The sequence below is a fragment of the Colias philodice genome, chromosome 28 (assembly GCF_061535455.1).
Source record: "Colias philodice isolate Cphi_HAF_F1 chromosome 28, ilColPhil1 Martin Lab GWU primary, whole genome shotgun sequence".
In the NCBI taxonomy this organism is placed as follows: Eukaryota; Metazoa; Arthropoda; class Insecta; order Lepidoptera; family Pieridae; genus Colias; species Colias philodice.
In genome coordinates, this window is record NC_143113.1 from 5,170,886 (window position 1) to 5,196,397 (window position 25,512).

The window sequence follows — 25,512 nt, forward strand, 5'->3', positions numbered from 1 at the left end:
GCGTGGTCACCTCATCTCGCAAAGCCCAGGAACGTTCAGTCAGCTTCAGACGTTCGAAATTCAAAATCGTGAGTGGCCAGTGCGTGTGTGAATCGATAATGGAATCGGAATCGAAACAAACGAAAATTCCCTCAAAGAATTTCTCTATAGAATCGATTGTTGGTATCGATAGGCGGTCGCCGGAAATCGATATTGAGAATACGATACAGGATTATAATGAAGACGATGACGTGAAGAAAGTGGGGTACTATTTTCAAAATCGTGTGCCGAATTTTCCGTTTTTTATGTATGAAAAAAGGAATGATTATCAAGGGGAGGATCTGAAGAGGTCTAGCCCGGGCAGTGTGAGGAGCGAGGTGGATAGCGACGGTGCTGAAGATAGACCCCATGGTAAGATCTTTTTGGAATACCTTTTTGTGGAAAAAAAAATGTTTTTTTTTTCTTATGTGGAAAAGGAATAATGATGTTTGTTACCAAACTAGGTATATTTTACATTAGTTGAAAAATTATTGCGCTTTTTATTGTTTAGCAAATAAGAACCAAAATAGTGGAAAAAGAACAAAAAATAGCATAAAATAATTATCTTAATGAGTAATTTTTCGAAAATTGGAGTTTAGCAAATAATAAAAGGGGCTAGAAATAAAAATAAAATATCCTAACGGACTCCAATTTAATTTTAGTGCCCTAAAATATAATAATGTGCAATAAAATCCTAAAGACTCTATATTTGTTTATAGCTTAGCGGTACCGTCGGCACCTTTGTAGCGACGGCCGCGTACAAACAAACAAAAATACAAGTCGAGTAATTTTTTTTGCCATTGTATTAATTTCGATATTTATATAATTGTACTAGGAGTCGATTGAAATGAAAAAAACGAAAAAAAAAAACAGTTAAGTACCTACAAAGAATTGGTTACTACTTACATGCTACTTACTACCTTTATGATTCGTATTCGTTTATAACATTAATTGATGTTAAGAATTAGGTATTTATTTAATTTTAAATTTACAGAGTACAAATTATTATGATAAATCCTACCTACAATATTCAGAACACATCTAGGACTCGCGTCGCGTTAAAATGTAGTAGGTAGCCTTCTGGCTAACATTGACAATCACCACACAAAAAAAAACATCTAGGACAGTAATCTAAAAAAAATCAGTTTACAAGAAGATACATCAAAAACCATATCCATGCTTTTTCTCTGCATCACAATCAAATTAAAAACATAGCACAAAGACAAAAAAAATGGCTACGATAAAATCGAACACAAGTCACAACAAAAAAAAAAATGACAAAAAGCTTCCCATTCACGCATCAATTCAATACAGATTAACAGGTTGATAACAGAATGCACAATAAAAAGGGTGCGACCCTGTTGTCTATTAATGTGTTTATGTTTGCAAAATATTTGTATCATATTTGTATTATTGGGGTGACACCCTTGTTATGGTATTTGGGATTTTATTCAAAGTCAATACGTTTATATTCAATGTTTTGACAAGTGTGAATGGTAAACTTTAATTGAGATAGAGATGATACTTTTCTTTTGAATTTATTCTATACTAGCTTTCCGCCCGCGGCTTCGCCCGCGTTTTCAAAGGAAAAAGCGCATAGTTCCCGTTCCCATGGATGAAACCTAATCCAAGTTACCCTCTATATGTGTGCTAAATTTCATTGTAATCGGTTCAGTAGTATTTGCGTGAAAGAGTAGCAAACACACACACATCCTCACAAACTTTCGCATTTATAATATTAGTAGGACTAGCATTTCCGCCCGCGGTTTCGACCCCTTTGTCTAAAACCTAATAAATTATATACTAAAACCTTCCTCTTGAATCACTCTATCTAAGTATTTAAAAATGCCGCATCAAAATCCGTTGCGTAGTTTTTAAGATTTAAGCATACATAGGGACAGAAAAAGAGACTTTGTTTTATAGGTTGTTTTATGGTATTTGGCCGTGTAATTAATTGGCTTGAACTGTAGGTACCTACTGTTTATTTGATTACATATTATTACCAAAGAAAGTGTTGCTTGTAATACCTAAGTAGTGAACACATAGAAAGAAAAACGAATTAAGCAAGTAGGTAGGTATTTCATTAAGTATCATAGGTACACAATATGAGATTAACTAAACAATAGACACTTATTGCACCTATTTCCCTACTATGTGTTCATATGATACAGTTGTTTATCCAATGGAATAGGCGTAATCTGGATGTTTCAGCTATTTTACTAGGAACTAATCAATTAATCATACCTTCTTATAGGTACCAAAATGATCTAAGTATATATAGTTCTTTTTACTTATACAGCTCAAATAAGTAGGTACCTACATAGGAAAATTGTTGACACTATACAGAGTGTCCCACCGTCGGTATAATTCTAAGCTCATTTCGCGCTTAGTATACCGATAGTGGGACAACCTGCCCCCCTAGTCAAGTGGCTTTCTGTTAGCGTAGCGTTCAATAGAATAGACTACGAATGTATGAGATTGACGTAAGCTGTAGATAAACTAACTAAATTCGTAGTCTAGGTATTCTATGGAACGCTACGCTAACAGGAAGCCACTTGACTATACCTATAGTACTACTACGTACTAGTATAGTACGAGTTACTATATGGCTGTACCTATAGTAACTCGTAAATTTGTTTTTCAATAAAATATACGTAAATTACATAATAATATAGTTAGCTTTGCCTTGGATATAATATATTTTAATAAGGCTAATTTGCGTATAAGGAAGCCATAATATTGAAAAACCGGTTGTTCTTGAATTTAAAGTGAATCGTCATAATAAAAGATTGTTCGCGTAAAAACCAACTTCTAAATACTTCACGCTATAATTTTGACAAATTATCCCGAAAACCTACCGCGAACGGTAGCTATCCTTTTCAAAACTATTGTTTTATCATAATACAAAGTTTGGAAACCCGCCATTTTGTCGCAGCGTGACATTTGTCAATTTTGCCGCCAAAACAATGGGGCATAGACAATAGTTTTCTTTTAACGTTCAACAATTGTTTGCTCAATTATAGACTGGTGCATTGTGGTGGAAATTTCTCTTTTATAACCGTTTAGTTTTTGGTAAATATTTTGGTTTTATTGCTTCCATGTTGTGGATAGATACGGGGAATTGTTTATTGTTTTACGCTTCGTTTTTGACGCTTTGTGTCTAGAATTCTAATTTCTGTAGAAAAGAATATGGTAGATGTGGAAGTAGGTATTTATAAGTAATGTAAGATATCTTATTACACTAATATAATAACTCAACTCACGCCATCTGTAAGAAAAGAGATCAAAAATAAATTATTGGATTATAGTCTTATTAGTCCATTGAATGAGTCCCTCTAAGGGGGGTCTAGAGTGCGTGAGTTAGTAACGTAAAATGTTTCTTCGGAAACATGTCAAGAGTCCCTAGATAATAAACATACTAAAACCCCGGGACACAAGGAGGAGCCCCGGAGGGGGGGGGAGGGGGGGATTGGGTCCATTTTTTCATTTTTCGCTTAAATCTAAAAAACGGTACATGTTAGAGAAAAACTTTCAAGGAAAAGTTGAAAGGCCATAAAATTATCTACAAGTTGTACCTAAATCATTTTTTCCTATATCCTACCGTTTCTGAGTTATACGCAGTAAAAAATGATTTTGGCTCAAACAATTTCCCCATACTACACCTCAATCGATCAAAAAATATTTCTTTCTTCCAAAAAACTCAAATGTGCAACTTGTGACCGGTACTGATAGATTGCTCTTAATTAGATCTATAATTGGTAAAATAAACACATTCCTCCATGGAAGCCTTTAGGAGGAATCGATTGTCAAAATATTATATTAGGGCAGTTTGAGTTACTGAACTTGATCTTTTTATTTTTTTCTTCCAAAAAACTCAAAAGTGCAACTTGTGACCGGTACAGATAGATTGCCCATAATTAGGTCTATCATTGATAAAAATACCAGATTCTACCACGGAGGCGTTTACGGGGAATTGAATTTTATCAGGGTAGTTACGATACTTGGACTTTTTATTTTTTTTCTTCCAAAAAACTCAAAAGTGCAACTTGTGACCAGTACAGATAGATTGCTCATAATTAGGTCTATCATTGATAAAAATAACAGATTCCACCTTGGAGGCGTTTACCGGGAATTGAATTTTATTAGGGTAGTTAGTTAAAAAGTTCAAGTATCGTAACTACCCTAATAAAATTCAATACCTCCTAAACGCCTCCATGGTGGAATCTGGTTTTTTTATCAGTGATAGACCTAATTATGAGCAATCTATCGGTACCGGTCACAAGTTGCACTTTTGAGTTTTTTGGAAGAAAAAAAAATAGAAAGTTCAAGTATCTAACTACCCTAATAAATTTCAATTCCCTGTAAACGCCTCCGTGGTTGAATCTAGTACTTTTATCAATGATAGACCTAATTATGAGCAATCTATCTGTACCGGTCACAAGTTGCACTTTTGGGTTTTTTGGAAGTAAAAAATAAAAAGATCAAGTTCAGTAACTCAAACTACCCTAATATAATATTTTGACAATCGATTCCTCCTAAAGGCTTCCATGGAGGAATGTGTTTATTTTACCAATTATAGACCTAATTAAGAGCAATCTATCAGTACTGGTCACAAGTTGCACTTTTGAGTTGTTTGGAAGAAAAAAATAAAAAGATCAAGTTCAGTAACTCAAACTACCCTAATATAATATTTTGACAATCGATTCCTCCTAAAGGCTTCCATGGAGGAATGTGTTTATTTTACCAATTATAGACCTAATTAAGAGCAATCTATTAGTACTGGTCACAGGTTGCACTTTTGAGTTTTTTGGAAGAAAAAAAATAAAAAGTTCAAGTATCGTAACTACCCTAATAAAATTCAATTCCCCGTAAACGCCTCCGTGGTGGAATCTGGTATTTTTATCAATGATAGACCTAATTATGAGCAATCTATATGTACCGGTCACAAGTTGCACTTTTGAGTTTTTTGGAAGAAAAAAATAAAAAGATCAAGTTCAGTAACTCAAACTACCCTAATATAATATTTTGACAATCGATTCCTCCTAAAGGCTTCCATGGAGGAATGTGTTTATTTTACCAATTATAGACCTAATTAAGAGCAATCTATCTGTACCGGTCACAAGTTGCACATTTGAGTTTTTTGGAAGAAAGAAATATTTTTTGATCGATTGATGTGTAGTATGGGGAAATTGTTTGAGCCAAAATCATTTTTTACTGCGTATAACTCAGAAACGGTAGGATATAGGAAAAAATGATTTAGGTACAACTTGTAGATAATTTTATGGCCTTTCAACTTTTCCTTGAAAGGTTTTCTCTAACATGTACCGTTTTTGAGATTTAAGCGAAAAATGAAAAAATGGACCCATTCTCCCCCTCCCCCCACTCCGGGGCTCCTCCTAGTGTCCCGGGGTTTTAGTATGTTTATTACCTAGGGACTCTTGACATGTTTCCGATGAAACATCTTACGTTACTAACTCACGCACTCTAGAACTTTTTATTCAATGGACTATATCTTCTTCTTATATATAAAAATGAATCGCAAAATGTGTTGGTAAGCGCATAACTCGAGAACGGCTGAACCGATTTCGATAATTCTTTTTTTACTATATTCCTTGAAGTACGAGGATGGTTTTTATGTAGAGAAAACGTAAATATGTACCACGGGCGAAGCCGGGGCGGACCGCTAGTATTTAATAACAACAAACATCAATCATAATTAGGTATTTCTTGACATTTTACTTGGTGTTATTAGATTAAAATTTAAGTCATTCCGTTCCAAAGTTATTCTTACTGTATGATAACTGATAGATAATATTGGAACTTAAATGTAATATTATCTATCACTAACTGCGCTCCGCGGTTTCACCCGCGTGGCTCCGCTCCTGTTGGTCTTAGCGAGATGATAATATACATATAGCCTACTTCGAAGAATGGGCTATCTAACACTGAAAGAATTTTTCAAATCGAACCAGTAGTTCCTGAGATTAGCATGTTCAAACAAACATATATACCTACATATACCTATATAGATAACAATATTTAACCGAATAATGCGCACGATAAAAATATGTAGGTAGGTAAACTTAAATATTATTATGTAGACTTTTTGATTTCCCTAATTGCCATCAGATTCTGGTTTACCTATAACTACCTACTGCATGCAAAAACTGCAACTCTATCAAAAAAACTTACTTACGGAAACTTAAAAAACTGATTTGTGTAAACTTAAAAAATAAAAACATTAAGATTTAGGTATACCAATCAAGGTAGTAGCTACCTACTTCATAAATTAATTTTGGACTTTATACCCAGCTACTGTAGTAAACTGTTATATTTACCAGTACAACACTACAACTCTACCAGAAAAACTTACGGAAACTTACAAAATAAAAACATTTAGATTTATACCAATCAAGGTAGTAGCTACCTATACCTACTTCATAAATTAATTTTGGACTTTATACACATCCTTTGTAGTAAACTGTTATTTACCAGTACAACAACAACAGTAATTTTTTTTGGTAGAGTTGTAGCTACCAAAATAAAATACTTACGGAAACTTACAAAATAAAAACATTTAGATTCTAGTAACTACCTACTACATAAATTAATTTTGGACTTTTGTGCCGTAAACTGTATACTGTAACTGTAATTACACCGTATTCAGGGTTTTATCAGTAAAGGTGTTATCGTATTAATAAAGTTACCAGGCAATAAGGCTCCATGATGCTGAACGCGGGTGTGATTAAATTGTTAGGTTTGGGGTACACTGGGTACATTTTACGTATACTAAATTTTTTATAATACCTACTTTACCTTAACTTTTCTCGTGACTATGTCGACGTGTAACGTTAATTTTTTTTCGATAGATCAGTTTTACGCTAAATGGGTCATTTTTGATGCTCTCTATAAATCTGTTGGGTAAACCGTAAACAATACCATAAGAGGTAATTAATGTACGTAATAAGTAGCACAGTTAACAAATGATTATAGCTTACGAGAAATTAACTAAAATCTTATCTTTTTGTATTTATTGCAACTTAATATCTAGGTTTATTTTTTGATCGAAAGAAAACCAATCAATCTAACTTAACGATTTAGGTGCTTGGTAAGTCATTTATAGCATATTATTCACTTTAAACAACCGTATTTTATAACTATCATTCCATACAATAATTACCCATAATAAAAGAAAATAAAACAAAAAGCTCATTGTATCACAACCCTAACAAAGCAGTTACCAGTTAAATAAGCTTTAGAAGCTTGCGGGAAAGAGACAAAACAGCGCCCCGCCCTGATTGGTGGGGAGAAAAACGCTCAACCTTATTGGTTGGCGCATTATGGATTTTTAGTACGAGGCGTTCCACATTCAAATATCGATAAAACGTTGACATTGACAGTTCACTTTTGCCGCGCGCGCCTCGCTTTGTCTCTGGTTTAAAAAGTATAAACATAAGTGTTAATTACGTTTTGACATTGACAGTTAGCGCGCTTTTAGTTTTTTTTTAATGGAATCGTTCAGGAATTACGCGGTTGAACATAAAATGAGGGAATTGTCCGTTGATATTATGTCGAAGACGCAAATGTATAGCGACATACAGAATACGCCGCCGTCGTCACCTAAGAGTAAAGGTATGTTTTACATATTTATTTGTTGGTAACAAGTTTGTTAGTATGTGTATGTATGTACCTAACTATAATCATATGGATTTACTTTAAATTCGGCTTTCAATTATCAATATGATTACTATTTAATTACCATCTCAAAGTCGATTCATACCTATTATTTGTTTTTAATGATCTTTTCCAGGTGAATTGAATTATTTCATTGCATTTCATGATAATTAGATATACATATAATTATAAGTTAAAGATTTCAAACTTGTTATTGTTTTTACATTATCTACTCATTACAATATTATGTATAGATATATAACTTATAATAATTCTTATTACCTAATTATTAGGGAATAACTAACCAAATAAGCATCGAAGTTTGTGCAAACTGGATTTTAACATTTTAGACTATTATCTTCATTACCTAGAGTAGTTATGTCAAGGATATTTCTTATAAATTAATAAGAGCAACTATGGAGTTTCTTGCCGGTTCGTCTCCGTAGATACTGCTTTCCGAATCGGTGGTAAATTTTAAAATATGTAATGACGTTTCAAAAGTGCTTCTATAAGAAGTCTAATTGAATAAATAAATGTTTGAGTTTAAATGTTTGAGTTTGAGTTTGAAATATGTCTGCATCCATTTCATTCAAATAACGGTATTGCTTTTATTACATGACATTTTCACCTAAAACACTTTGTCAAAGCTACGTTATCTAAATTGCTTAACAGCACTAATTACAATCCATAATGATTATTTTAAAACAGTTATTTTGAAAAGAAGCCGACATGTCAGGTAAAACTATTGAAAATATCTGGGCGATTTTAAACCTTATTGCTTTACAATACGGTGCATCTTAAAATCGATGTCAATATGATAATTATGAGGTGACGTTTGACATTTGCCGCCTTTTTGTCAAATATTTGCATTATCTGTGCCCAATTGTTTTATTGCTTACCGTTAGGATCGTTAATGTTTATGAGATTATGGCGGTAACCTTTTTAAAGTACCGAAATTTTCGAATTTTCTTTGAAACCATATCTGTACCTACTAATACATATTGTATAGCTGAAGAGTTTGTTTGTTTGAACGCGCTAATCTCGGGAACTACTGGTCCGATTTGAAAAATTATTTTGGTGTTAGATAGCCCATTCATCGAGGAAGGTTATAGGCTATATATCATCACGCTAAGGCTAACAAGAGCGAAGCCAGCACAGCTAGTTTAGGACAAAATCACATAAACAGCAAATTGTTTTAAACTTTGAAAGAAAGCGACAGATTGGTTACATCAATCATTGCTAATTTCGTGTCAATTAGAGAGTAAACTAGCCTTATTATAGCATAATGAAATAATTCCATTAATCCCCGTTTCTGTAAATTACACACGTCCGACAATTAATGCCTAAATCGTCCAATAAAATGTTAAACACGCAGCTGTTCCAAAATCAAATCGACCATAAACTATTGTCTCTGGTCAAGCATGCCACCAACAACCGTTTGACAGCGCGCTATTTTATTTTTAATTACACGTCAGTTGTCTATGGTCTTGTCAATTGGGCTTAAACTGATTCCGTTTTTATGGGCCCGCTCCCTACGGAGATATTTATCTTCATTACATTGTTGCTGACTACTAGATACGGATTTTATTATGAAAATTGGCTTAGGGGAGCGTGCCGGGGGATGACACCGTATAATTGGCTGTGTATTGGATAATTGTTCGAGCTATCGTGCGTCTAAATTGTTTTAATTCCACCGGGGGTTGATTTTTTAAATTAACTTTCTTTGAATAAATGATGCAGTTGAGTTGGAGAGCTTATGTTCTAAGTAGATTTAGCAATGTTATTTTTATATTGATTGGATTTACATTAATATCATTATCATTATCAAACCTTGATCTCTATTTTATCTAAGTTACATTTCAAACAATAGCTAAAATAGAGCTATAGGTACCATTCAATAATTTCACAAACTACTTTTCAACATTCTCCATCCAAATTTGAAATTCCAAATTCCAAACTCAATGCAAAGGAAAAAGAAACGAATTCCAAATTCAAATTCATACGTTCCAAATTCAAAAGCGTATCATAGACAATAAACATGAAATGGCAACACAATTAGCGGCACGTGGCGAGGGTACCGAATACCGATTGTAATTGATGCATCGATATCGGTTTACTATTACAAGGGCTATTACGTTGCGAATCGGTTATTAATTGAACGTTTAAGATAATGTGTTTACGAATGATTGATTCGGTTTTGTTATGGGATTGCGATAAACTGATTGTTCTGTTTAATGGCTTGGTTTGTAGTTAATTAAGATTAGGTATAGTATAGATTAATAGTTATAGTATCTAGATTGTAACGGGTGTTAACGATTTTCTTTACCGGATAATGCAAGTGTTCTGAATTGTTTTCAGTAATATCGTGGTAATAGGTACGTAAATAATAGTAATAGGTATGGTTGAGAATTAATAGTTATACTAAATAATATTCAATGAAGTTTTAATTTGAATCGAAATCTTAAAGATATAACAATTTCTTTTCTAAACAATTGTTGTAGTACATCAGGCGAGATTGTGGTCAAGCGCGTCCCTATTCCCAATAAAAAAAATAAAAAAAAGTTATTTCACACATCATGGATATAATATGCATATAGACATAATATGGTACTTTTTATAAGTATGGTCTATAATACGTATTTATTAGCACTCCATAAGTGTTACATTGCCTTATATACAGTGTTGTACAATAAAATATTTTTAGAACACAATTCTTTTTAAATTATTGATTCATTAGCGTGAAACGTCACAGGTGATAATATTGCTGTTAATCAATTTGTTTTGTTTCGCATGATTTCGACAAAGCTGTAAATTATATAAACTTTTACGTATTTGGCAGACACACACACACACACAAGAACTAAGAATTACCGTTTCGTGCGTTACGAAACTGTGTGTCATTTATATTTATGCCTCACTCAGTTTGTTTGACAATTATCGAGTTTTGAAACAATGTACCGACGTTGAAGTCACTTGATTAAACTTAAGTGCATCAGTGCACCATTTAGTAAAAATACACCGACAGAAAGAAAGAACATTTATTTCAGTATTCATTATAGCAACAGTTAAAAAGCAATCGGAAGAGAAAATATGTGGACGTTTTAATTTGAACGAAAAAACTACAGCTAAATTAGTCAATGATACACTCAAAACATCCCGATATAAGTGGTGCATTAGTGCAGCTTAAAAACCGTCGCGACGTCTATTTAAAAACCAATTTCGAATGTCACATTTGAAAATCGAATACGGAAGCTCGATCCATAGACACACGCCATGACAGCTGGAGCGAGGAAGTTGTAGAAAAAGTATTTGAAAGGAAGCCCGGCTAGACTGTTGCAAATTGACTTTTGAGTGCTGTCGCCACCCAGCATGGGAACGACTCGAGTGTCGGTGCTTAAAAAAATAACACTCAGTTGCAAACACTTGACATGCAATAAATATTTCATAATCACAACCATTTATTTGCGGTTTTCAATGCTATTTTTAATATGATAATCATGCCTACAAGCTGCAAATGATAGTATAAAGTCAGTTTTTCACACACTTTTATTAGATTCACCTGTATGTTTGTATGTATGTAATCGACTCCTTCAGACTCGATTTTGACCCATTTTAAGCTGACAGATTAAATTCAAGCTTTGTACACTTATCAAGGATTTTAGGAATCTTATTAAGCTATTTTATGCTGTTACATTTTCGAAAATTAAAAATCGCTTTCAATAACTGGCGGTAAAACGTCTCAATCACGCGGCCATCACGAGCATAGACAATAGAGTTGAAAGCATTACATTTTAGCGCTGTGTCAATAGCGCGCCCTTTTCAAATTTAGAACCACTTCAACTAATCAGATTTGTAAAGTCGATCGCTTTTGGCCGAATCGGCGCTCTTTGTGTCCATGGGAAAATATTTAATTAGACAATAGCTTATTTGTGTTTGTTTTGTGTTAATGTATTCCTTTTGAAAGGCTGGCGTGCAATTAACACCTACCGGCTACTGTTGAAAGCCACGTTTTATGATAAGTCAATTGTGAATTCGGTTATTCGTTTGTATTGATGTGTGCTATACACCTGGCTTTGTTTATGGTATGAAGATTAACAAATTGTCACCGTTACTTTATTAATTAACACACATAAAGCATACATCAAACATAATTAAATCATAAACTTTATTGATTCATCTGTAATATGTTAACTTTCAGTCTGCGTTTCGATTTGTCAATTACTTACAAATTATTATACTAAAACCGTGCTCGGGAACCATCTATCACCGTCCATTAAAAAACCGTATAAAATACATTATTTTATATTGCGTAGTAAAGATCTAAGCATACATAGAGAGAGCGGGAAGCGACTTTGTTTTATACTACCAAAGAAACTAATTACTTTCAACCATAGATAATAAACTATTCAATACACATCCGCGTAAATTAAATCAGCCGCTAATACAGATACGCTCCATTTAACGCAGAAGCCTAATGTCTAGACAACAGTAATTTAGATAATACACAAGCTGTATTAAAAGCGCCGACTTAAGTACTACTTATAACCCTTTTGAGTGTTCTTTACGCATTATTATTATTAATTGCTGTTATATTTTTAGATGTGATTTAACTGTTTTTGAGTACAAGTTTTTGTAGAGGGTTTTGTCTATGCCGACTTATCTCTACAAGCATTTATGTTAAATTATTTTCTGTGGAGATGCTGTTTACTTTTAGCGCTTCTGGAATTTAAATTTCAGATTTCACTTGTTTATTTTAACGCTTCATCGAAATTCAAAATAAGGTTTTAAAATATAAGGTACTTCTTTCGTTTTACTGTAAATGGATTGTTTTATTTATGTCTTTTCTCTTTGTTACAGAATCACTAAGCCCGCAATCCGAACAAATCACAAACTCTTCATCTGCACCAGATCCAAATATCAGGTAATTGTTATCTACTAATTTAAGGACATTTACAAATTACAACTAACTTACTAAACATCTATAAGTTATTTACATACATTTTATTTAACTTAGTCTTAATCCAATTGTCATTTTAACCAATTGTTTTGGATAATTTTCGCCTGAATAAAAATTATTTCTTCTTCTCAGCTTGTTGAAAATATTTTAATTCCTTTTATGCAGTTATTATATATATAACAATTCCCATATAAAAATAACATATTAATGATTTTTTATGCTTTTGTCAACAGGAGATACCGTACAGCATTCACAAGAGAGCAGCTAGCAAGGCTGGAGAAAGAATTCATGAAAGAGAACTACGTTTCAAGGCCTAGGAGATGCGAATTGGCTGCACAATTGCAACTGCCAGAATCTACTATTAAGGTAAATTGATAATTTAACTATTATTGTTGTAAAAAAAAAGAAAAATTGTCTATGGTCAACTTTTTGAGCAAATTCAAAAAGAGAGGTTCTCAATTCGATGGTTATTCTTTCAGCGTTTGTTATCTGTAGTGTTTTTGACTTTCTGGGTAAACCGATTTAGATGATTCTATTTTCATTTTAAAGCTGTTAAATCCCATTTAAATTTGGTCTATTTCTGACAATTTGAAGACGTATAAGTTTTCGTTTAATAAAATAATTATTTAACTCAGAACGTATTAAATTTATTGCCAGAATACTGAATGATCTTAACAGTGTGTACTTTCATACACTGAGTCATGAAATTTGCAATAACCGACATGTAATGTGATAATCAGCCACAATTTCCAACTTAATGACTTTTGAAACATCGCCCACATTGTGACCTGAATATAACCGACCTCACTTCAATTATAACGTTCTAGTGACTTTTCGTAATAGTGACATAACATAACATGTCACAGATAATTAATAAAAATTGGGAGAGTTTAATGTAGGCGGAATTCTGTTAACACATTTGAGCTATTACAGTAACTAAAACACTAAAATATACAGTACTGAAACATAAAGATACAGTAAAAGCGAAAGTTTACAACAAAGGAATACTATTTTAAAACAATAAGTACCCGTTTAAACATCGCAATGTAAATTGAGTTTCGTTTCGAATTCACACATTTGTAACGTGATTTCTGCGAATTAGCGTCCGTTCATAAAGTGTTCTTGATGGAAAATTATTGTAGCTCTAATTGACGTATCATACTTTAAAACGTTTTCATCATGTGCCCATTATTTGAGCCTAATAGCCATTGTGTTACTATGTACACGATTTACAAATCATTTCAATTCGAAACAACTGTTATTCGAAACCATAGACGAAAATAACGGTCATTCCAAATTTAAACACAGTTCCATATTCAAATAACTAAAGCTGTACGCTCATTTAAATTTCATTCGAAGTGTTCTCGCAAATGACGCAGTCATAATCATAATTATCACGTCCAAAAGAAAACCGAAATAAAATACACGTGTTTTTATAACTCCATTCGAATTTTACACTCCCGCTAATTTGTTAAAAAACCGACCGAATTATTCAGTAGCCATACAATGTTAATAAACATTAATTTGAAAGAAACTCGTATAAAGTCAAATCATTATGAACACATTTCAAATATTATGGCCGGCTTTATGACTATTGCGCCAATTAAAAAATTAAAAACCTATAAACAGCGGCTACTATTTGATGTGTAAAGTATTTGTTTATTGTGATGGACCTTTATGGCGGTCTATAAACTATGGTCGGGCTAAACAAATTTTTGTTTTTAATGACCACAAAATGTACGATTATCAAACTATCAACACGGTGTTTGAAAGCTTCTTTGTGCTTTTTTGTATCAATATGGAACGTTAATTAAATTCTTGCATCGTAATATAGATATACATGTTTATAATTCAATGTTATTTAACATTTTAATTGCGTCTGCAAATTGTTTGTTTCAACGCAAGAGAGAATATTAATGTAAAACAAAATTTGTTCAGAGAAATACTTGGCTGAATATTTTATTACCTTCGCCTCCCGTAGAAAGCAATAATCTTGTCTATGATGCAAAAAGCGCGCCATTTTGCGCGCGCAAACTGCAAGATGGCTGCTAATTGACGCATTTAGCTTTCAAACCTTAACATCTTAAAGGGTTTTGTTTGTACATTTTATTACGGTTTAAGACTTAATGATGTAATTTTAAGATACTCTCACAAAATACGTTCTTAATTTTGCAACAAAGTTGTAACTTTGCGTTTTAACTAAATTTACCTTATTATAAGATGACCTATTGAAGTGAAACTTCTTTATCGGGGTTGGACAAAAATTTAGTGTAACATTTTTGCGTTACGCCGTACGCGTGACATTTTTGCGTTACGCCGTACGCGTGACATTTTTGCGTTACGCCATACTCGTGACATTTTTAAGGTCATTAAGAAGTTTCACTTCTTACGTGTGTAGGCTCTAGTACACGCATACCTTTTTTTTAACTATGAATTACTCACATAACTTAACTTCTACAAGATAGCTGTACCTCTATATGACTATAATATCATTAGTTTACTTGATTTAAATACATAATCGTTAATTCAATAAATATAAATATTTTTGCGCGTTTCCAAAATGACTGATCGAATAATAATTTTCTGCAAATAACGGTTGAAACTGTGTGAAATTAATTAGCGAATATATGTGAAGAGTTTTATTTAGTATGATGTAATTAAGACGAAGTAATTATGTATTACATATTTATTAACGTTCCTATATAATGAATACGAACCGGTATTCAGTTTTATTGGTTTAACGTTTTTGATTGGTATTTATGACGGCATTAGACTATTTAATTAAAATTAGAAAAAATACGTATTGAGAAGCTCCGTCGTTTTTAGTAACATTATTTAAAAATAATAAGTACAAGCTTTTCGACCGCGGCTTCGCCCGCGTTTTAGTATATGTACTATCATAGTTCCCATTCCCATGGGACTTCCGGGATAAAACCTATCCTATGTGTTAATTTACGTTATCCTCTGTTTGTTTAATTGAAATCGGTTGCGTAGTATTTGTGTGAAAGAGTAACAAACATACATACATCCATCCTCACAAACTTTCGCATTTATAATATTAGTAGGATGTACAGTTATATGATTATAAACTACGCTATGTGCTACATACAGTAATATGTACTTAAATATCGAGACTAATAGTTAATTTCTTTACAGGTATGGTTCCAAAACCGAAGAATGAAAGATAAACGCCAACGCATAGCTGTAGCTTGGCCGTACGCAGCCGTATACAGTGACCCAGCGTTCGCAGCGTCTATTCTTCAAGCAGCGGCTTCTTCTGTTGGCCTACCCTATAGTTATCCCTCCCCCATGCTACCTCCTTTCCACAACCCTCAACTCCTACCCACAGGATATCCTTACCCGTACCCGTATCCGAGATATCCGTACATTCCGCCTACACCGCCGTCGCCGGTGAACCCCGAAACAATACGGCCCGCGTATCCGAATTTCAATTTGAATGTTGACAAATAAACTTTTTTTTGTTTATGGCCAGTGTCAGTGTCAAGTAACTTTTTAATTTTGACGCTGTTCGCGGTCAAAGGATTCTATAATTTAAAATGTATTTTTTTCAATACTGTCAATTAATTTTTTGACGTTTTAATACTAATGGTGAGAACAAGATTTCTCTACTTGAATTTTTTAAGATTAAGCCGATCGCTCATATTATTATTATAAAAAACTACTTAAGAGTAGGTATTTAAGACTTCGATATGAATGTTATTGTAATGCATGATATTATTAAGATAATATCGGATTGTATGTATGTAAATATAAATAGTTACGTAATTTATTGATATAATTATATCCCAGTGTATCTCTAATATTTAATTTTAAAAGACAAGTTATTCATTCCAGTTTGTACAAAAGTTTTAAGAGTAGGTTTTTTAATTCATAGCTATGTAAAATACAGTTTTCTTGTATAAATACCAAAGCGTTATTATTCGATAAGTGCAATATATTTTTTATCTGTAGTCTTATTAGGTATAATCTGTGGTATGGTAATGGATAGATTAAAAATAACTTTATCTCATATCTCAATAAAATTATTATTTAGATATTTTACTTACTTTTGTTTAAATAAATAAAAATTTGCATTTTATCTCAAAAAATAACTTAAGTATACCTATGTATTCATTTTAAATAGTCATCTTGTTTCACAATTTATTTCCGTTTAAATGTATTTTTCTGATTATTTATCGATTAAATATATATAGGTAAGTAAGTATTATATATAATATTATCTATATATATTTTTTCAATTGATATAATAATGCCTAAATTAATTTGTTACATATGTTTTAAAAATGAAAGTTTTTAATGTAATTTAATCTGTAGGTAACTGTAAAAATATATGTACATTTAAATTTTTATTAAGTGTTTATAGCTTATTATCCTTTAGAATAAGATGTATAAATAATTATGAAAGACAATTATAAGAAGTTATATATAAATTTTCTTGTTTTATTTCAATTACATTTCCGCCTTTTTTTATAGTGGAGAATGCATTTAGGCATACCCAGAGCGCTCGGGGAAAGGGCCCTGCCCCCCTAGTCAAGTGGCTTTCTGTTAGCGTAGCGTTTAATAGAATAGACTACGAATGTATGAGATTGACGTAAGCTGTAGCCTGTAGATACGTTTATCTACAGCCTACGTCAATCTCATACATTCGTAGTCTATTCTATTGAACGCTACGCTAACAGAAAGCCACTTGACTAGGGGGACCTACCGACTAAACTCTACTGTGTTCCGCCGCGCCGTGCCGCTGTATTGACGGAGCCGCGGGTATTTGGTAGAACCACATCCGCAGGCAATAATTACATTTCTTAATTCTTCCTAAATCATACATCACTATATTGTATAAAACAAAGTCGCTGTCGCTGTCCGTCAGTCCCTAAGTATCTATGATTAAATCTTTAAAACAACGCCACTGATTTTGATGCGTTTTTTTAAAGATAAAGTCTCTCTAGGAAGGTTTTAAAAATAATTTTAGTTATAAAAAAAGCGGGTGGAAAGTAGTATCTTACAGTGCATTTACATCAAACGAGCGAATGCTCATTCTAACCCCACTATGTCGAATTCTTTTAGTGTATACACTAAACAGGCGTAGAGAATTCTTCTGTTGTTCAGTGCGTTCGAAAAGATTCTATGCAATGTTCTAATACTGAACAACACTGATTACGAGTTTACGTTTACACTAAAAGATCACGAAAGAATGCTCTTGCTCTAGCTGTAGCTCTATGTTCGTTTGATGTAAATGCACCGATAAATTAAAAATTTGAAAGTCAGTTTGTCTGCTCGGGTATTAGCTACTAGATCGATATGAATGAAAATAGGATTGAAATTATTAGATTCACGTTTAAACCTAAAATATAGTGTGCTGTGTTTGATTGTTGTGCTTGGTAACCTTTCTAGTATCTACACCTTTGTCCTTTTACTTAGGTATAATAGAATTGGACTAGCCTTTTCTAGATATTATAGAGTAATATAGTAACAAACCTACAGAATAAAAAATACAAATCTTAGAATTTTGATAATTTATTACGATTCTATAGACTTCGAATTATTATGCGCTAATTAAAAAAAGGAGAGGAAGGGACCCTTATCTCTAAAGTTTAAAAAAATTTTACGACCTAATTAACTGTCCTATACATCCATACTAATATTATAAATGCGAAAGTAACTCTGTCTGTCTGTCTGTTACTCAATCACGCCTAAACTACTGAACCAATTTGCATGAAAATTGGTATGGAGATATGTATTTTGATACCCGAGAAAATACATAGGCTACCTTTTATTGCGAAATATGTACCACGGGCGAAGCCGGGGCGGACCTCTAGTACATAATAATTTAATAAATATCGGTGAAGCCGTTTTGGAAGTTTTTAGTTAGTTGTAGTAGGTACTTGTATAAGTACCTAATAAAATTGATTATTAGGAAATCTATCTTCTATAAAACATAACCATACAAAAACTCTACCACTAGTAAATAACACACAACCTCCCATTTCATCAAGTCGGTAAAGGCTTAGCAACTAATATATTAGGGTAGCAATTCGTCAACGTCCCTAATGTACAAACACCTTAATTAACGTCGCCCGTCCTGTGTAATGAACGTGCACCCTTATTAACTTATATAGGTTTATTATATATTTACACGTATACTAGCGGTCCGCCCCGGCTTCGCCCGTGGTACATATGAAAAATAGTTGTTGGCCGATTCTCAGACTTACCCGATATGCACAGAAAATTTCATGAGAATCGGTCCACCCGTTTCGGAGGAGTAAGTATGCAGACTAACATTGTGATTTGTGACACGAGAATTTTATATATTATAAGATAAGATAAGAAAGATATTATGTACTAGCTGTGCCCCACGGTTTTACCCGCATTGTTCCGCTCCTGTTGGTCTTAGCCTGATGATATTATAGCCTTATAATATTACTAGCTTTCCGCCCGCGGCTTCACCCGCTTTGTCTGAAACCTAATAAAAAAATCTTCCTCTTGAATCACTCTATCTATTAAAAGAAACCGCATCAAAATCCGTTGCGGAGTTTCAAAGATTTAAGCATAGGTACATAAGGACATACCGACAGAGAAGCGACTTTGTTTTATACTATGTAGAAATAAAAGCAAAAGGTAGGATAATAAATAAAACTACACAATTTTTTTGTAAACTTATTTCAATTTATTAAAAATTTAATGTATTTTACAGCACGAAACATTCCAAAAACATACCTTCAATTTTTATCCGCCAAAAATGAAAATCATATACACCATTATTCATAGAATGGCGTCCGTAAAAAACTTATATTATCTAAAGTTTATCTTAATATTGATCTGGAATAATACAGTTATAACAAATAGACAGCATTTATATCAGCTGGGATGGAGGAATAATAAATGATAAGCGTAGGGGAAGGAATTTTAGGGTGTTAGGGTGTACACACGTTGGAAAATCTTGGGATAAGTTTTTTTCGATATATTTTTTAATTGTGTCATAAATATGATTGGGTTAATGGGTCCGATCATAAAGAGAGAAACATTTTATTTTGATTTTATTGAGATTGTTTGCGATCTAGTGTTACGACTATCGGTTCTTGATTCAATTACTTGTAATTCTTTAAATTAAAACCTATATTTAAATTAATTATGTAAGTACCTAAATATATGCAATAGTTACGACTAAGAGACTAAAAAATAAAAGTAGATGTTTTCGTTTTACAGCATTCAAATGCTTTACAAAATACTAGCGGTCAGCCCCGGCTTCGCCCGTGGTACATATTTCGCAATAAAAGGTAGCCTATGTTCTTTCTCAGGGTCTAAAGATTATCTGTGCCAAATTTCATCAAAATCGGTCCAGTAGTTTATGCGTGAAAACCATACATACATACATGGGAGTCGGGATTCGGGATTCGAATCCGGGTAATATGCCTCAAAGCTATTCTTTAAAAATTTATAATATATAAAAAAAATACCTAGTACGTACTAAAACCTTCTTGTAAATGAATTGTTGAAATATATACGTGACTTGCATTTGCCCCTTGCATACCCCACTAGGGGTCGAGAAAATTTACTTGAAATAGGTAACTCTATTATGAATAACTAGGTGTGCCCTGCGGTTTTACCCACATTGCTCCGTTTCTGTTGGTCTTAGCGTGACGGTATGAGCCTTATAGCCTTCCTCGCTAAATCGGCTATCTAACACCGAAATAATATTTCAAATCAGACCAGTAGTTCCTGAGTTTAGCGCGTTCAAACAAACAAACTCTTCAGCTTAATAATATTAGTATAGATTAAAGTATATAATCGGGTTAAGCTACTAATAGAATAGTAGCTTCCATGTAATGGAAAGCGCTTGACCACAATCTCGCCTGGTGGAAAACTAAGATGTGGTCTAAGGCGATCCTCACACTGCCCCGCATCACGCTGCATGTTGCATGTCGAAGCACCTACGCGCCTGCGGGAGTGCAGATCTGCATCATCGTGCGGGTTTTTTGCGCACTCACGCGCGTAGGTGCGTTTGTAGATTCACGCACGGCGGCTTTCATTTATTCGCCGTTCTCTGTGGTGGTCGTACAATACTGAGCATCACGACGCGCGGCACTGCGGGATTCGGTGTGCCATACCTTGCGTCTCGCCCCGCACCTACGCGCGGGGATGCATGTTTCTCCGCGTGTATGCGCGTGATCCGCATGTACGCGCGTGGTTGCATTTTCAGTGTGTTGGACTGTGCGTGTTTTCTATACAAACGGAGATACTTATAAGTAACGTAACACGCAGTCACGCAACATGCAGCGTGGTGCGTGGCAGTGTGATAATCGCCTAAGATGGTACGCACTTCCCTAGTAGAAACAGTACGATTCAAACTTAATGGCGGCTCGGAACGTCAAACGATCTGATGCGCAAAAACCAATTTTAGATATTACCAGAACGTAAACGAATCGCCATTATGTTTGAATCGAACTGTACCCATTCACTCGTACGAAGAATGTGATAATATTTTTTATTTTAAATAGATTTCTTTTTTTTTACCAGAAATAGAACCTAAGACCTTTTCTTAGCACTGTACCGTGAAAAGCTTATTATAATATACAATATAATTAGTGACCAGTCATAAAATAATGGGAGAGATCAGCAGAATGTCAGTTTGTTTGTCCAAATTGCTTGGATGTGTGGAACGGCTATAACATTGTGATGTATGGAGCTTAGATAGAGTAATAAATGATAAAATGTGTAGGGTGACCATGTTGATAGTTATTTTAGGACAACTATTTTTTTATCGACTGACCGGTTGGCTAGGTTGGTAGTGGCCCTGCCTTCCAAGCCAGAGGCCGTGGGTTCGATTTCCAACCGGGGCAAATATTTGTGTGATGAACATAGATGTTTGTTCTGTGTCTGGGTGTTAATAATCTATATGTATAAGTATTTATTTAAAATTATACATGTATGTTTATCAGCCATCTGGTTTCCATAACACAAGCGAAAGCTTTATGGGATCAGATCGTGCCAGAGTGAAAATTGTCCTGAAATTGTTCTGAAATATATTTTTCCACATTTTTTTTCACACTTTCTTATGTACTCAGGTTGCCTGGATAATGTTTTTTTTAATGTAACAGGATATGGTAAATCATCTATTTATTAAACACTGCGTTATTATTAGATATTACTAGCGGTCCGCCCCGGCTTCGCCCGTGGTACATATGAAAAATAGATGTTGGCCGATTCTCAGACTTACCCGATATGCACAGAAAATTTCATGAGAATCGGTCCACCCGTTTCGGAGGAGTATGCAGACTAACATTGTGACACGAGAATTTTATATATAAGAAGATTAAGTATCGATATCGTTAAGTATAGATTACTACTTACTACTACTTCTAAGTACTAGGTACTTACTACTAAATGACAGTTGAAAAAAAGATGTATAATTTTCTGTATTTACATGTTGCACGCCTCATAAGCGAAGCGTTGAGGTGGGTACTACTGTCACTTCGCGCAAAACATCTGATTTTTCAAACTTAAAATGTCTTTATGTATCATACATTGCACTTGTAAGATAATACATACACACACATATTAAGAAAAAACACTATTTTTAACGTTCATGATATTTTTGATGTCATTTTTGTTATTTAAACTAGTTAAAAAACAGTTTAAAAAAGTTCTGTCTTGGACGTCCGTGTGTCTGTATGTGCGGATCCTTTTTCTTGTTAACACGATAGCGACCGAAATACTTTACTAATCGAGTCTTTTTTTTTCTCTTACGCTTGAGTATGCTCAGGAATAGAACCCTTTCATTTTTCAGGGTCTGATTCGATGTGGTTTAATTGTTATTAAATAAACAAAAATAATAATTAATAAATATTTATTAAAAAAAAATTATGAGGCGTGCACTTTTGGATTTTCCAAATTATTTTGTAATTACACCATGTGTATTAAAATTACACATATCTTGCATGTTTATCTCTTATAAAGTAAAAAATATTATAATATATTATATTAATACTAGCTTTCCGCCCGCGGCTTCGCCCGCTTTGTCTAAAACATAATAAATTATATAATAACACCTTCCTCTTGAATCACTCTATCTATTAAAAAAAAACCGCATCAAAATCCGTTGCGTAGTTTTAAAGATTTAAGCATAGGTACATAGGGACATAGGGAGTAGGGACAGAGGAAGCGACTTTGTTTTATACTATGTAGTGATTATGTGTACATAATATTATAAGTATTACTAGCTTTTCGCCCGCGTTTAAAAATAATAATAGTTTAAAAAAACTAAAAAACACGCTTTTTATAGAAACCGAACTAAAAAATGGAATAATTTTATTAAATTAGTGTATTGTCATCGGTCCTCAATAAATCTGCAAAGTTTGAACGAAATCTGGCCGTTTAAAGTGGGTCAAAATCGCGCCCAAAGAAGTCGGTTACAAACATACAAACATACAGGTGAAGCTAGTATAAAGCGTGTAATAAAAACCCGTGGGATTTCCGGAATAAGACCTATCCTATGTGTTAATCCAAGTTAGGTACTCTCTATAGCCTTATAGGTATAGGTTATAGGTATGTGTGCTAAATTTCATTGTAATCGGTTCAGAAGTATTTGCGTTTAAGAGTAACAAACATACACACCTACACACACACACATCCTCACAAACTTTCGCATTTATAATATTAGTGTAGGATGTATTACGATTACAGGCATTAGGGACAATTTTTCAATCCTTGGTTAAAACTTATCCGTCCAATAAAGTTACACGATAATATTAATGTCACTTTTAGACTGTCAAATGCAGGTAATTGGAATACATTTTTGAAATGGCAGTTTAATACGTTATTCAATTTAAGTTTAAACCTAGGGTTTGCCAAAGATTGAAAACCAAAAAAGCTATGTAAATGTCATCTAACCATAAAACCCACCGCCTAAAATATTTGTCAAATGTCACCAAAAAAGAATAAACAATCGACAGTTAAACAAAAGTAAGAGAAAACAAATAAACACGTACATAATGGTCCTTTCACGAATTCCCATAAACCATAAATGACGATTAATATAATAGACCAATGACCGTAACGAATTACTAGCTACCGTTCTGACAAAACAACATGAATAAAGATCTATTCATTTTGTGTATAATGCCTTGGTACAGTGGTATAGCCAAACCTAGATATCGTGTGTTCGAATTTTAACTGATATCTACAGAATAAAAGAGCGTGTGTGCCGAGCACATGTGTCAGAAGTGAAACTTCTTTGGAAAGATTCAAAGATATCAAAATCGTCGCCTTACTCCATGACGCAGCGGCGGCCTTAGGGGGTGGCGAACAGGGCAATCGCCCGGGGCCTCGCTCTTGCAGGGGCCTCGCGCAACAACCCACCCAAGCAAATTAAAAAAAAAATGAAAATGTGTGCGTGTACTGAGTTTGTTCATGCGTGTGTATGAAGGAAACGACGATATTATCTCGGTGCTGAAATACATAATAGAAAACAAATGAACTGAAGTTTACTGAAAGCCCACTATCGAAAAAGTCCTGAGAATTATTGCCACCACACCTGTGATAGTTGCGTCTGCTGAAAGGAGTTTTTCGAGGCTTAAAATTATTAAGACATTAGATTTCCGCCCGCGGCTTCGCCCGCGTTTTCAAAGAAAAACCCGCATAGTTCCCGTTCCCGTGGGATTTCCGGGATAAAACCTATCCTATGTGCTAATCCAAGTTACCCTCTATATGTGTGCTAAATTTTATTGTAATCGGTTTAGTAGTTTTTACGTGAAAGAGTAACAAACATCCATACATCCATACATCCATACTTACGAACTTTCGCCTTTATAATAGTATTAAGATTAAAATATTTGAGGAATTCGATGACACAAGATCGGCTTTCAGCCCTTGCTATTCTTTCAATCGAAAATGACGTAGCTCATTCATTGGATTATTGTGCTTTAAATAAAGATTTTAGCCTTAGGAAAAGCCGCAAACATCGATTTTAAAATTTATCATCTCTGTATTTGTTAATTTGGTAAATCTTTCTATGTATAAATACATAAATATTTTAAAACTCAAATTTTATTCATTTGTATAACTTTATCATATTTTATCCTCAAACATGACAAATACCTAAACCAAACAACCAGAACTACTTTCGCATCACATACATTTCACGAAGAGCAAAGGGCCTCGCAAAGGGCCTGCCGCCCGGAGCCTCGCAATGGGTAAGGCCGCCGCTGCCATGACGTGACGGTATTTCCATGAAGCGGCTTGAAATGTTTCTCTCAACGCGCCTTTTTTCCCATTTTCAACTATAGTCAAGCGAAATTCTATCAAAATAGATACAGTAATTCCTAAGCCTATAAACACATTAATCGAATTTTACGCGCACATGCTCACCATATCGTGATAGTAATATTATACCTTTTCTCGATAAATCTATCGAACGACTATCGAACATTGAACATTGAAACAATTTTTTGTACTTCCTGAGCTTAGCGCGTGCAAACAAACAAACTCAGCTTTATAATACTAGATTAATCTTATCAAAACGGGCCAATCGCGTACGTTTCCTTTTTCGAAACGTCCAATAGCGAACTAAATAATAGACTACGCCGCACACCCTAAGCGTTTTAATATAACGAAACTCGCTAGCGCTTTGATATAGGGCTGCCAACAAGCTGTTATTAATTAAAACTATTTATTTTGACAGAACAATATAGTGTAGGTAAAAAATGCAGAACACTGAAGTCTCCTAAGAAGGTAGATTGCGAGTGTCAAAAAGCATTGAGATTGTTGTTCCTTTAACAATTTATCTATACTAATATTGTAAAGCTGAAGAGTTTGTTTGTTTGAACGCGCTAATCTCGGGAACTACT

General features: G+C 33.8%; 1 protein-coding gene across 1 annotated transcript; it reads left to right on the forward strand.

Annotated features, from left to right (window-relative positions):
* Positions 1 to 57: 57 nt before the first annotated feature.
* Positions 58 to 16,587, forward strand: LOC149476377 (uncharacterized). The gene is made up of 4 exons (XM_089712100.1): positions 58 to 390; positions 12,550 to 12,613; positions 12,883 to 13,015; positions 15,806 to 16,587. The coding sequence occupies exons 1-4, from the start codon at positions 99 to 101 to the stop codon at positions 16,118 to 16,120; spliced, it is 804 nt and encodes a 267-aa protein (XP_089568226.1). The 5' UTR covers positions 58 to 98; the 3' UTR covers positions 16,121 to 16,587.
* Positions 16,588 to 25,512: the final 8,925 nt, after the last annotated feature.